Below are 14274 nucleotides of genomic sequence, written 5' to 3'. Positions count from 1 at the left end.
TTTGGTGCGTAATGCTGATGGTCAACCACTTTTTATCTCTATCTCTCAAAATAACAGTATTATACGGATAGAGAGTTTGAACCCCATTTTTTTTTCACGCCATTTCAACCAGCACAGAATGAAAACAAAAAAAAAATCCATTTTACGTCATTTTAAATGGCGGTATGAAATTGTATTTTGCATTTTAAGTGGCGCCATTTGGGTTTTTACAAACCACAATATTTCAATTCGCGTGGAATGCACTCTCTATTCATTAATAATACTTTCTATATGTGGAGAGTTATATAGATATAGGAAGAAAAAACCACCACCACTCCCTCCGCTTTTGAGGGAATGGGAGCCCAAGTGCAAATTAGGTAGAACTCTCGTAGCAGAGCAACAATAATGCAGAATTAACAGCGATAGATGTGCGTAACAAAGCCAAAATGCCAAGCAATATGTGAACGGAGAAAGTACTGAAAGGACTAAAGTCTAAAGCAAATGTTGTGGTGGGGACTTAAAACCTTAACCTACTCATAACGGTTTCCAATGCAAGTCAAAAAAAAGAGCAGTCAAGCCTCTCTCTTCAGTATTACCCCACATATTTTGAACATGAAAAAGAAATAACATGACACATACATTGTCTCCTAGATTCCTCTTTTCTCCATTTCAATTCTGTCTCTAAGCAGTTCTCTCATCCCTCTCAGTTTGTTGTCCCTCCATTTCCTACTATAATCTTGTATTCTTGTACTAAACTCTCATTTCTTTTGTCTTTTTTGAAGATAGTTTTGTTGGTTTCTGCACAACTTCCTTTTGTCAGGATTCTCTTGCAGAGTACTAGTCCTGTCAAAATAAAGTTTCAAGTAAAGAATATAATAGAGCCCCCACATCCCCTACAAAAGAGAAGTAAAGTAAAGAGATCCCAAATCTCTTTTTCTCTCCACGCCAATCTTTAACGAGTTTTCCTCTATTTGTTCTGCCTTTTTTTTTTTTTTTTTTTCAGATGAGAACAATCATGGCTAAAACCCCTCATGACTCTTCATTTTCTTTCTCTAGAAGACACTTTCACTGGAAAAAGAAGGTTGATGACTATGAAGATGAAGACCAAGAAGGTCTTACTTCCCATTCATCTTCTTCGCAAAAATGCCAACAAGATAAAAGAGAGCTGAAGAATTCGGTACCTAGAAGTCCTGGAACAACGTCTTCACCGGTGCCGAAGACTTCAAAAAAGAAGCTGCAAACAATGGCTGCTGCGAGGTTTCGCTCTGTGCTTATTGCGTTCAATAAGCGCAGATCACATAACTCATCAGGCCTTGGTAGCAGAGTAGTAGGTACCCTTTTCGGGTATCGTCGTGGGCATGTACATTTTGCATTTCAAGAGGATTCCAAGGCAAATCCAGCTTTTATGATTGAGTTAGCTACACCAACGAGTGGATTAGTTCGCGAAATGGCGTCTGGTTTGGTTAGAATTGCATTGGAATGTGACAAGAAAGTGGAGAAAAAAGGGGTCAAATTGCTAGAAGAGTCACTTTGGAGAACATATTGTAATGGGAAGAAATGTGGATTCGCAATGAGGCGTGAATGTGGGCCTGAAGAGTTTAAAGTATTGAAAGCATTAGAGCCAGTTTCAATGGGTGCAGGTGTATTGCCAGGAAAAGGAGCTGGGTCAGAAGGTGAACTTATGTACATGAGAGCTAAATTTGAAAGAGTTGTGGGTTCAAGAGATTCTGAAGCATTTTACATGATGAATCCCGATGGTTCTGGAGGTCCTGAACTAAGCATTTATTTGCTTAGAGTCTAGTACTTGAAAGCAGTCTGAACTCTAGAGTGTACTCAAGTTACTGCTGCTTTCAAGTGTTTTCAAGAGCAGTGTAATAATTGAAGGTAGCAGCTCTTCTTGATCCATGGAAGAGGAACTTGATTGAACTTTCCTTAGTTAGGGGTTCTTTTGGCTTTTTTTTTGGGGAAATGGGATTATGGTATACTGATATTATTGTGCTTTTGTAGTTCTTAGATTAATTGTAGTGTTGGTTAAGTACTTAAGTGCATTGTGCATTTGTGCATGACGATGATTTATAAGAGGGGGTGGGTAGAACCGTAGGTGTGTACTGTATAGAGTTATCATTTCCTTTTCCCCAAGGGGAAGAAAGGGAAGAGTGGAGTAATGCAAGACTTTATTATCTTTCTAGTTTGGTTCATCTGCACTTACCTTCACTATTTTAGTTGGTAATGGCTAAGAGTGCACTGGATATCTGGAATGAAAGCACTGCATCTTCTTTTTCAATGGCCAGTTTTAGGTAGTGCTCAATAATATGTCAATGATTAATACCGGCCGAATTCATGTCCTATAAGTTAGACTATTAAATGAAGGCAACTCTTAAATGAATCCTAATTTTATTCAACTCCAAAGCACATGGTGACATGGCTTCTACGAAAGGTATCATCCAAATCATTGTTAGTGGACCATAAAGCGATTCCATTTCATAATTTGATGTATTCTTAATCTGAAATTGGTTCGAAATGGTCAATGAGTTGCGCATTATGCGATGTTGAGCAGCAGGTTGCAATCATCAAAGTGAGAAAAATATAATGCATCAATGTATTTTTTTCAATAATTTATAATGCATCAATGTTTGGGCCAAATGCTTTTGCCTTAAAAGTATCATGGAAATATGGAATACACAACTTACGCATTGGACTTAGATAAAAATCGTGTTCTGTTCATATGTGTCGTGTCATGATCTGAAAAATTGTTGATTTTCGATTTTACTCGAGGTTGTTCATTCTTAAGAAACAGAAGCGAAATCATCATTTGTTGTTTCTTCATATTTATTAGTCCTGATTAAACTTAGATGGTTAGACAGAATTGGAGTGGACACTGGTACAGTGTAAACGCCGTTTCCTGTTTCTTACCATGCGGGTTTTGTGGCTTTAACCCAATAGGCCGATATTATTGTTGAACCTGGAGCAGATTGTGTAGTACATGATAAGAGATTGTTGGGTACAGGTGGGACAACAATATCCTCTGCTGGACCTACACAACTAGGACTATGGAGCGGCCGATCGCTTTAAACGTCGATCGATGTGGTGTTGTGATGGAACCTCATCATTTTCGTACTCAAAGTTTTTGCCGTTTGATAAAGCGCTACTGCTAAAATTTATTCATCATTATCCAAGTATTATTGCCTCCTATGGTCCCTTGCTTGACTGCTTGACCATCCTCCTCGATAATCCCTTTTCCAAATATCCTGTTTTTTCTTTGGATACATCATAACAAATTAGTAAAATAGGGCCCTTTCTAAGGTTGGGTGCAATGGCTCTTCATTCCCTCAAAAGAGGAGGGGGTGGCTGTGGTGTTTTTCTCTTATCTCTATATAACTCTCCATATATATAGAGTATTATTGAAGAATAGATAGTGCATTCCATGCGAGTTGAAATGACGTGGTTTATAAAAATCCAAATGGCGCCACTTGAAGTGGTGTGGAATGCAAAATACAATTTCATACCACGCCATTTGAAATGGCGTAGAATGGGTTTTTTTTTTTTTTTTTTTTGCTGGAAATGGCGTGAAAAAAAATGGGTTTCAAACCACATCAGTTCAAGTGGCGTAGGTTTGTTCAAACTATTGGTTTACCCAAACCTACTCTATATCCGTATAACACTGTTATTTTGAGGGATAGAGATAGAGAGTGACAGACCATTGGACTCAGCCTAAGTCATTTCTAACCTTTGGATTCTGTTGTGACATCGACCATCTAACTACTTTTTAGTATACATGTGACCATTGTACAAAATATCAAGATATTTCGCGATAAATATCCAAAAATAAGTAAAGATATATATATATATATATATATATATATATGACGATATAGTCATTGACATATTCAACTGTAAATATTGAAGATATTTATAAATATATCGTGATATATCGATAATATGCCAATATATCACCAAATAGTTGAGTTTATCGCATTATATTGGTGATATATCAACAAAATATCAACCGAACCTACTCCACACTTTTCTAAATGTAAAATATTTATGCTCATGTGGTTCAAACTTTGCTCCTTCAAGTTGAGCACTAACATGCCTACCACTAGTGTCACCAGCTTGTTAAATGTTGGCTCTTAAATTATTCATAAAATGTGTGAAAATTAAAATTAACATAATAGAGTTTTTAATAATAATTAAGTTTTGTGGGAGGGATTGAACCTAGGTTTCTTCGAAAATGGTAGGCCCATTAATCACTAGAGAATGAACAATATTAATATTCTATATTCATGGGCCAATCTATTATTGTATACCTATTAATTTGTGTAGTTTAACCTAGTAATCCTATTTCTTTGTTCGGTTGAGGTTTGGTTGGGTCTGATTACATTACATAGAGAAACACCAACACTCCAAACTCAAATTTTTGCAAAAACAATGGCATTAATTTTTTTTTTCTCCCAATTCTAAGAGCACCATGAATCCCAAGCTTATTGATGTTGAACTTATATTTGATTTTGTATTTGAAACTCAAAACATGATTTCATCAGACATATAACAATCCAAAATATGTGCAAATAAATTAGTTAACATTTCTTTTAACACTAGAGTTGTTAATATCAAAACTACCATCACATTTAATGAAAAATATTGATGATATTTGTCGATATATCATGATATATCTATGATATTTGTAGTAAAAAATACTCACATAGAATTTATTGATATTTATTGATATATCACGATATCCCAATGTAAAATATCCCCACATAGGAGAATATATCTACAATAGATATTTATAAATTAGAAATCGATATATTGGCCTATCCCGATATTTTGTTCTTTGTAATTTTGCATGCATGTGACTATGTTAAATCAGCAACAAAGTAGTGAATAGCTTGCCTATCAATGGGCTGGATTGAGGCCCATGTCACAAGTTGAACAAATGCTTTTCTGTATGGGGTGGACTGTCGGCCAGGGCTAGTAAAAACTGTAAAATAATATCAAGTTTGACGGTGTTTTTGACATAACAAGACAAGGAGCCCCTGCAGTATCGTTGTATCGAGCTAGTAGTGATATGAGGGTTAACATGCCACTTTTTGTTGTTGATCCTTCACGATGCAACAAGAGTGTAAATTTGATTGCTTTTAAACAATGCTGAAAATATCACCGATATTTCTTTATATATATCGGTTTTTGAGTATATGATATGTTAATATTTGATATATTTCCACTGAATATTGAAACTTTTTTTGCCGATATATATCATATTTTCCAAGATATATAAAATATATATTGGCGGCAATATATTCGACATATTCAGTATATATCGTTTTTTTATTATTATTATTTGACCAATTCTTTTTATTGTTTGATCAATATTTCCGATATATATAAGTGATAATTCTGATATAAAATGATATGGTTTGTAAAACATATATTTATCTCTAATATTTCCAATATATATTGGTTTTAGGGGGTCCGATATATCAGTCGATATGGAAATATTGGGCCTTGCTTTTAAAAAGAGGCCTAAAAATATGTTTATGGTATTTATCATTGTTCTAAAAAACGCTAGGCAGTAGTCGGGCGGTGGGAGAGCGCCTAGTGCATAAGCCTTTCGCAAGGCAGTGCCTAGACGGGCTAGGTGCTAGGCGGTTTTTTTTTCCTAATATATATAGTAATATACACATATACTACAAGAAATAAAGAAAATCATTTACCATAATTCAAAAAATAAACACAAACAAAAATATTTATTACAAAAATGTGTAATAGTTGAAGAATATTGACTTCATATAAAAACATACTCTTTGTTACAGTGACATAATTTACATTAGACTTAAGTATTTTAAACTCATTTAAATCTTAAGCCTACACGGGCCTTTATTTTTCGACATTTAATCATTTAAAAAAAAAAAAACTTGACTGGACCGCCTAGACCCGCCTAATCGGTTCACCGATTTTTTAAACGACTAGGGCCTAGGCGAGTCGGTTGGGCACCGCCTAGCGCCTAGAGACCGCCTAGACCGATTTTTAGAACAGTGGTATTTATTAGGGGTGGCAGTTTTGTACACGACTTGCTAACCCGACACGAAATAAGCGGATTTGGGTTGGAAAAAAAAGTTTTTGGGTCATTTAAGGGTTTACCCACCGAACCCGTCAAATAAATGGGTTGGGTTGGGATCACATATATTAACCCGAGTAACCTGTTAGTAGACCCGATTAGTTCTTGGGTCTAATGGGTTGGGTCATCAACCCGTGACCTGTATAACCTGTTTTAAGATAAATTTCATTATCCCAACAACCTAAAATAAACGACTAAATTGAGAAGGATTAGCCATCATATTGATTCATTTGATAAATATATGTTTTGTTATTCAATTTTCATTGATATGTAATTGAATTATGGATGGTTTTTGAAATATATATATATATAAATATGTTTCGTGAAATACTAAATATTTTGCATACATGTTGTCTGTGAATCCGATCCAAAACTGATCTAAAATCTCATATATCATCCCAACTACCTAAAATAAACGAGTAAAAGGAGAATAATTAGCTGTCGTATTGATTCTTTCGAGAAAAATATGTTTCATTATTCAAATTTCATTAATATGTAATTAAATTATGGATGGTTTTTGAGAATTAATGCATTTTATATATATATATATATATATATATATATATATATATATATATATATATATATATTTTTTTTTTTTTTAATTTATTTTTTTGATAAATAAAATCATGAAATACTAAATATTTTGCATACAAATTGTCTGTGAATCCGATCTGAAATTGACCTGCTGACTTAGCAAGTCACATATTGGGTAACCCGTTATATAGGCGGGTTGGGTTTGGGTTTGACAAACTCGACACGATTAGTAATTGGGTCGGGTTTGGGTTTGCTCTCCTAACACATGACCCGAATATGACACGATACGAATCCGACCCAACACGACCTATTGCCACACGAGAACGAAATTTAGTATTTATGGTGAAAAACGAAATTTAGAGTTTCTTCATCATATGAATTGGGCTTGGGCCATCCTAATTAAGGGCCACCATTTTAGGCCTTGTAATGGGTAGTGGCACTATGCATAATATATCGGTCGACATGGAAATATTGGACCTTGCTTTCAATCAGAATTCCAAGAATTCACATGAAGATGATTTCAGTTAAGAAAGCCCAACGGAATATTATGCCAATTGTACCAAATCCAGAGATCATCATGACTTCGAACTTCCGAAGCAACCATCTAAGTTGATAAATATCTTTACCTCTTTTAATAAGGAGAAATGGTGGCATTTTGCACTCTGACAAATATTTTCCATTTTGTTTTTTCTTCTTATTTAGCAGTAAGATAAAATTTGAATATGCAACTTCTTGATGGAATGATTTCTGAAGCATAGTAAGTTACCATATGTAGTTTTGACTTTTTGAGTGACTAAGAAATCATATACTGAATCCAAACCGAGTTCTGTAGCATATTTAGCAGTGCTCTACATTGATATTATGGGACCAAAGAAAAAGAGGGCCCTTGTTAGAGATTGTAATGTCTGCCAAAAAATAAGGACTAGTTCAATTCTTTACACAAAGATAATAAAGGAAGTAATTATTCCTCAAACAAACAACAATCTCTTCTACCTCCTCAGAAATAAATACCAGTCTTCAACTGTGGATCATTCTACATTAGCTTCCGTTTTCCTCCCTTTCAAGTGTCAGGCTGGCCGCTCGCGAGCAAATCCTGGCTGAAAGATGTAATTTACAACGTGGGGTCCAAACATGAACACAAACCAGAAACATGGATATGCAAGCTGCATCAGTAGGCGAAGAAAGAAACTCACATACAACTATTATAAAGAGAGACAGAGAGAGGCAGTAGTTTCACAGGGGGGCAGGGGGGTTGTTTGTCTTTCCTCTATCATTGAGTGTGAAAAAAGAAAATTATCACTATCTAACCTGATGAAAGTATATGCATATTGGCCATCTCAAACTGTACGTCCAGCGGATTCAAGGCAATGTGACAACACATGCAGTTTATAACTTTTTATTTTAACTGTGAGGGAAACAAACAGAAATATTGGCTCTGACTTTATAAAAGTGTCTGCTTAGCATTCACAGATCTCTGACGATGATTTCTACGTTTTACTTTAGTCCTAACAAGATGTATTTATGCTTTTACGATAAATTACATCAAAGATGTCTAGGTCACATATACTACCAGCAGAAAAATACTTGATATAATCCTTCGAAAGCTGCAATATACTGAAAGTTAAAAAGGACTCAATGCTGAGTTTAAACTGCACATAAAGTTTCATTTATTGCATCAATAAGTTATATCAGAACCACGATATGTTGACAATTCATCATATTTAAAAAATGGTCACATTGTTCTCTTTTTGCATGAACAATTGTTTTATATGTGCAAGTGTGCAACTACCGTAGTCATTATTTGGAAAAAAAAAGGACAAGCCGTCTTGCATGTTTGGAGATAAATTATTCATCAGCAGCTAAATTGGCTGATATGTGATGTAAAAGTATCGTGAGTGGGATCTTATTCAGTGTTTTAGTAGGGTAAGAGAAAAAAGGATAATGTTCGAGTACAATGAAGGTTTGTCATTCGGATATGGCGTCAAAATCTTCTAAGAAATAAAAAGCATAGGAAGGATACATCAACAAAATTTTATGTCAAGAGCAGATGTCCAAGATAACCATTACTAGTATATGTAGACAGATGTGTGCATAGATTACCAATTATTTATAAACGATTATTCATAAACAAATTAGGCCATTCATCAAATTTCGCAACCAAAAGTATCCAGAGAGAAATATACTATACCTGAAGAAGCATTGAAGGAGCTCGTGCTGGTTCTGCTACATGGCTTCTGGTTTTTCTACCACTTAATGATGTCAGTGATGGGCTGTTTGCAGTGGTTATATCCCAGAAGCTCCGCTTTTTAGCTGTGGGTGCTGGTGAATGAAACCGATGTTTTGGGCTCTTCAATTCACCTTCCGCTGCTGGCTCCTTGGGCCGCAAGCTCGCCCGTGTAACTACTCTCTTTATTCCTCCTCCACCTCCTACTACTGATGATTTGGATAACTTTCGTGTAAGATCAAGTATGAAATTGTCTTTCTGCTTTAGCTGCAATGCATGCTCCTTCTTCATCCTATCTATTTCGGCTTCTAATGCCTTCACTGTTTGCTGAAGCCCTCGGTCTGTCTCCCCAGCACCCCTTCTCTTTGACTCGGGAGTGTTGAAGCAATTTCCTGTTAAGATGGAAGACCTGGTTCTTCTTTTCACATTTGCTTTTGCTGAAGGTGGAGTCATGATAGAGGTGGCCGATGAGGGGGTTGGAGTAGAATTTGCTGCCAATGATTGTGCTTGGACACTAAGTAACTTCTGCTGTTGGCGAGCAAGTTGGACTCGCAGATCACGGTTTTCCTTTTGCAATTCGAGGAGCAATTTTGCCTGATTGGTGTCAGTTGTGGGAACTTGCAATATTTCCTCATTTGCCTCACACGCCTGCAATAGTATATACCGAAAGCTTGAGTTAGATAGTTTTATGTAGAAAAGGAATGAAGAGCTGGTTTGCAAAAGTGCGAACGTTAGAGGCTGAACCTTTGTACGAATTTCTTTAGCACGATCAGCCCAATGGAGAGTGTTCTGAGTCTCACCAAAGGAGAGATTGCTTGGACTGATGTTGGCAATCATGACAGTGTTGCAGGCTCCACCTAGGGAGTCCTTGAGAAGTTGAGTGAGTTTGGAGTTACGATAAGGGATGTGTTTCTTGCCTTCAACCAGGGCGTTGATGCAACTACTTAGTGCAAGTAAGGAGCGATTAATGTTGGCACCTTCAATGGACCTAAGTGTTCTCTGATCTGTGGCAAGAGCTCTCTCAGATCCTGCTAGATCAATCAGCGATAGTTTGCCTACTCGATTGACAACGTTCATTGTATCGTCTCTGACTCGGTATTCTGCTACAACCTAAAGAAATACACATGCATTGGAATAAGATAACAATTCTTACTCTGAGTTAATTAAGTAATTACATTTCCTACTGTAACTATCGCTGAGCTGATTTCAATTCACTGAACTCAAAAACCATTAGTTGTTTCTCTTAATTATTCTTCCTAATAAACTTCTTCCAAAATCGCTTCACCTGATGGTGTTACTTGTTTTCAGTCACCTAAACTTTCAATTTTTATCTCTACTGATGTTCGAATTCACAATTAAGGGAGAGGAAAGTTTCAAGGATTTGCTCAGAGTTTCAGTTCCTAAACAGCCTGATATAAATGGAAATTTGGTTTTAAACAGCAAGCTCTAGTTACATGTTATAAATAGAACATACTAAACTGTTCAGTATTCAAAGTGAAGCTTTTATTGCCAATCCCAAATCAACTTGAAAAGCACTTGAACTACTATTCAGATTAGAGATTTTCATGATGATGATTACTTAAGAGCTCTCAACATGTTCATATCTACGCAATCTAACATCTGCAGTATAAAGGTAAACAAACATACATGACAGACATGAAATGAATATAGCATTTCGTAAACAAACTAGGGAATCTTACGCCAACTTATAAGTATTGAGAAAAACATTGAATTAAGCATTATATATCGAATATACTATGTTAACCAACTAGGTAAGTGGTAATTGCCATGGTTTTCTTTCCTTAGAGATACAGTAAATACATTTCATTACATTAATAGTCTGTTAGAGTACCTGCAAAATAGCATGAGAACGGGAAGAGGTTTCATTGACACGAGTAGGCTCAGTTGTTCGGTTTTGATTTCCTCGTTGAAGAAGTGCCATTACCTGTACAAAATAAAGCAAAAAATTGAGTTCTTACATCCTCTAAAGATCATATCCTTCAAACACTGTTCTAAACAAAGAGCATATCTTACTTCATCAGTAGAATAAGCTCTGTATTGAGTGAGACCTGAAGCAACGATCCCCTGAAAGATGATATCATTTCTTGTTCTCAGTCTATTTCTAAAGAAACTTCGAAATAGATTAAGGATACTAGTATGATTCCTTTTGTGTAATTTACTTTTGCGCATCGTTTCTTGTTCTCAGTCTATTTCTAAAGAAACTTCGAAGTAGATTAAAGATACTAGTATGATTCCTTTTGTGTAATTTACTTTTGCACAAGATTGTCCTCTTAACATGTGAGCTAAATTTTGTTCCTAATGCAAGTAAGAAAATATATGAGACTAAACCTGCTTATCTTCTCTGAGAACCAATGGTCTTCCAGGGGAGAGTAAATCTCTAACAGTTTCGTTATAAACCTCAAGGTATGAGAGATGAACGACATGGTTTCCATCGCAACTCCTATGACGAATCTTTGCAAATAGGTCCTTCATTGCCAATACCATAACACCAGGATTCTCCATTGTCCCGAGCATAGTGTATGTCTTTCCAGCTCCCGTTGCCCCATAGCAGAACACTGAACCATTTTTCCCTTGCAAAACCCCTTCGACAAGGTCTGCTGTTCTGCAAATCCAATTAAGTACTAATATCTGTCATGAAATCTAGCCATAAACAATTTACAATAAAAAAGGTAAGGGTACATTTAACTAGTTCTTTAGTGAAATTTCTATGTATCAGTTCAAAGTTGATTAAGTGCAGTGATATTAATCGCGACTTAAACTAACAAGCAATGGTCCTTGTACAATTGAAAAAACATGTAAGAAAGCATAAATATTAGGTGCTAAAATAATCAGAAGATTAAGAACTCACGTCGTAGAATAAACTTCCTGCTGGCTAGTTGAATCAGGAAACGAAGCATCAAAGGTAAAATGTCGTCCCCTCAGTCTCTTCAACCGAAGATAGTCATTCTCCGATGCGAACTCAGTAAGAAAAACATCTCTTCTATTAACAATCCTAACACAACACCTAGATCCAGCTTCTTTTTCTTTCTTTGCCATAGGCCTAAGTCTAACAAATACAAGAATCCTACTCCCTACACTTGACTTCTCCTCAATTGTCTCCATTTCTTTTCCAGTTTTAATCCCTCCACCAATTCCTCTTGGTTCCGATTGGGGCGCTAAACCCCCCATCGAAAGCTTCCTTGCCACAGTAGTTGTATTACCAGTACTAGTCGCTTTATTCGGACAAGAAAACCCCACAATCCGATCTAGTCCAATTACATTCTCTTTAGCATCATCTTGTAAACTTGAAACATTTTGAGGCAATACAATAGTCCTAGTAATCGTTCTATTCGGCATACTATTTTCCCTCATTACATTACCAGCCCTTAATTCATTTTCTTTGCTTTTCGCAGAATTTAGTAGCTCAACACTTGGATGATGAGTCGTCGTTGTCGAAACCTTTCTTTCTTCAGTTCTTGAATTTGTGTTTTTCAAAACCATTGAAGCTTGTTTTTGCTGTTCATACAAAAGGGTCAAAGCTTTCATCTTTTCTTTCAGCCCATGGTGTGGATTTCTCATTGGAGATGGACCTATTTTTGGGTTTTCTTGATGATCAAATCGATGCCGTCGATGCTGAGTAGTAGTAGTAATAGTGCTTGGGTCATCTTGCCCTTCATTGATGATTTGCGACCTTGTTGAAACTGGCATTTCAATAAACCAACTTCCTTATCTAAGCATTAACTATAACTTTCCCCAAAAACCCAACTTCACAAACACTTAACAAAGAAACCCAAGATTCTTGCTTGAAAATGGACTGGAAGTGATGTTAAAAGAAAGGGGTTGTGAATAAGCTAGAAATGGAGAAATGAGAGTGTGATCTGAAGGGAGTGATTTTAGGAGAATCTGAACCGTTGATTGGGTTAAAGATGAACGGTAGATAGTAAAGCGTGGGAAGTAAAGGATTTTTTGAAATTTTGTTTATAACGGTCTTATATCTTGATTCTTGAACAGAACGGTCGATCTTTTTTTTTTTTTTTAATGTGGGGACCCAAATTATGCTCCTATTTCAAAATATTTTGCTTTTTATTCTTTAATCTCATGATCACATACTCTCACATGATGAAAGTGTCATCGCCATTTTTCACCCAAGGAATACATAAAACTTGCTATGAATTTGATTGAAATATGGTAGACTCGCAAAAAACTTATGTTTTTTTTTTTTTTTGATAGTGGGTACCGGTGAACCACGGGTAAAAAAACTTATGGTAGATTGAGGACTTGTGTTTCAAAAAAAAAAAAAAATAAAAAATAAAAAAAAAATTTTAGGCTGCTACATAAAACTTACATTTTGCATCTAGTAGCCCTTTAGAGTATCTTAAACACCAAAATTTTTAATCAAACCAAATTTATACCAACCAATTTCACGAGTGATATAAAAAAGTTGACATCAAATGCCGCGGTTTTGAATAAACTTCCGCCGTATAGTCCATGCTCCTTTCGCAAAACCGTGTCATAGATGCCCACTACATAAGCCTAAGCCCACACGGTTTTCCAAAAACCGTGGGACCTGCGATGACTTTCTTCATTATTCATTTTTCATGTTCCCTCTCTCCTTCGCGGTTTTGCAAAAAACGTGTCATTGAAGCCCACGCCCATATGGTGTTCGAAACACCACGTGGTTGAAAAATGTGAGAGATTTGATACATCACCAAAATAAATACTAAATTTTGGCCGATTTAGTATTTGTTTTGGTGTTTTTATCAAAAAGTGTCTCTCTTGAAAATGAAAAAACACCAAATTATTAAAAATTTGGTGTTTCATATTAGAATAGTGTCTCTCCTAAAAATACTCGAACTATAGCCCATTTCTTACTAGACCAACTAACTCATTCCAAAGTTAGTATATCTTAAATAATCGTGAACTTGATAGTTTTGCAACTATCTTCCTATTTCCTTGTTTTTACTCTGAACGAATCATCCTGACTCCAGAGTAAATAATTATGTAATTTGCACTTTAAAATGCACGTGTTAGGTACACGGGGACATAGGGTTCACAATCGTTCTGCATAATATTGGAGCAATCACAGAGTCAAACCTACAAAGATTTAGCTTGATGAATATGGATTGGTCAAAAACTCAAAATAACTTAAACTGATCAGTACGCCGTACGTTCAGCGAAAAGAAAAATCAGTACGTATATATCGAGATTTTGCACGGGAAGTTAGAAGTAAATGTACGTAATTAAGGAAGTAGTACACATGAATCTTCTTTAAATCTCAAATTAGAGTTGATAATTGTGAGCTTTGGTGTTCTTCTATATATTGCGAAGTACTTGATTTGCAGATTTGCACATAAACTCTTGGGTCCAAAGCTAAATTATTTTCTGTAGAGAATCAATTTAGTCCAGTTAATTGTAT

The 14274-nt window shown here is 35.8% G+C and overlaps 1 protein-coding gene and 1 pseudogene across 5 annotated transcripts; one reads left to right on the top strand and one right to left on the bottom strand.

Moving 5' to 3' along the window:
* Positions 1-489: 489 nt before the first annotated feature.
* LOC147521540 (protein MIZU-KUSSEI 1 pseudogene) lies at positions 490-2162 on the top strand (annotated as a pseudogene). The gene has a single exon (XR_015202153.1). The product of XR_015202153.1 is annotated as a protein MIZU-KUSSEI 1 pseudogene (transcript).
* A 5281-nt stretch (positions 2163-7443) lies between these two features.
* On the bottom strand, positions 7444-12771 carry LOC147521539 (ATP binding microtubule motor family protein). 4 transcript variants are annotated; one of them, XM_086572648.1, is made up of 7 exons: positions 11728-12771; positions 11208-11481; positions 10893-10943; positions 10711-10803; positions 9603-9968; positions 8823-9506; positions 7444-7731 (listed from the first exon to the last, which is right to left on the bottom strand). In XM_086572648.1, exons 1-7 carry the CDS (start codon positions 12564-12566, stop codon positions 7702-7704), a joined length of 2337 nt encoding a protein of 778 aa, XP_086428774.1. In that variant the 5' UTR covers positions 12567-12771; the 3' UTR covers positions 7444-7701. The 4 variants fall into 4 exon arrangements, with proteins under 4 accessions (XP_086428774.1, XP_086428720.1, XP_086428610.1 ...); XM_086572594.1 differs by having other exon boundaries at positions 7444-7797; positions 11728-12692; XM_086572484.1 differs by having other exon boundaries at positions 7444-7797; positions 8823-9968; positions 11728-12692.
* Positions 12772-14274: the final 1503 nt, after the last annotated feature.

The sequence above is a fragment of the Coptis chinensis genome, chromosome 1 (assembly GCF_015680905.1).
Source record: "Coptis chinensis isolate HL-2020 chromosome 1, ASM1568090v1, whole genome shotgun sequence".
Lineage (NCBI taxonomy): Eukaryota > Viridiplantae > Streptophyta > Magnoliopsida > Ranunculales > Ranunculaceae > Coptis > Coptis chinensis.
This window is presented reverse-complemented; position numbering and strand designations above follow the sequence as displayed.

What these genes read in the sequence shown, in the direction of transcription:
- LOC147521539 (XM_086572484.1), bottom strand. Translation starts at nt 12,566, where the DNA reads ATGCCAGTTTCAACAAGGTCGCAAATCATCAATGAAGGGCAAGATGAC. An exon ending in GTTCTCATGCTATTTTGCAG is followed by an intron (nt 9,969 to 10,710) that starts GTACTCTAACAG and finishes GTATTTCTTTAG; the next exon opens with GTTGTAGCAGAATACCGAGT. An exon ending in CTCCTTCAATGCTTCTTCAG is followed by an intron (nt 7,798 to 8,822) that starts GTATAGTATATT and finishes CTACTGATGCAG; the next exon opens with CTTGCATATCCATGTTTCTG.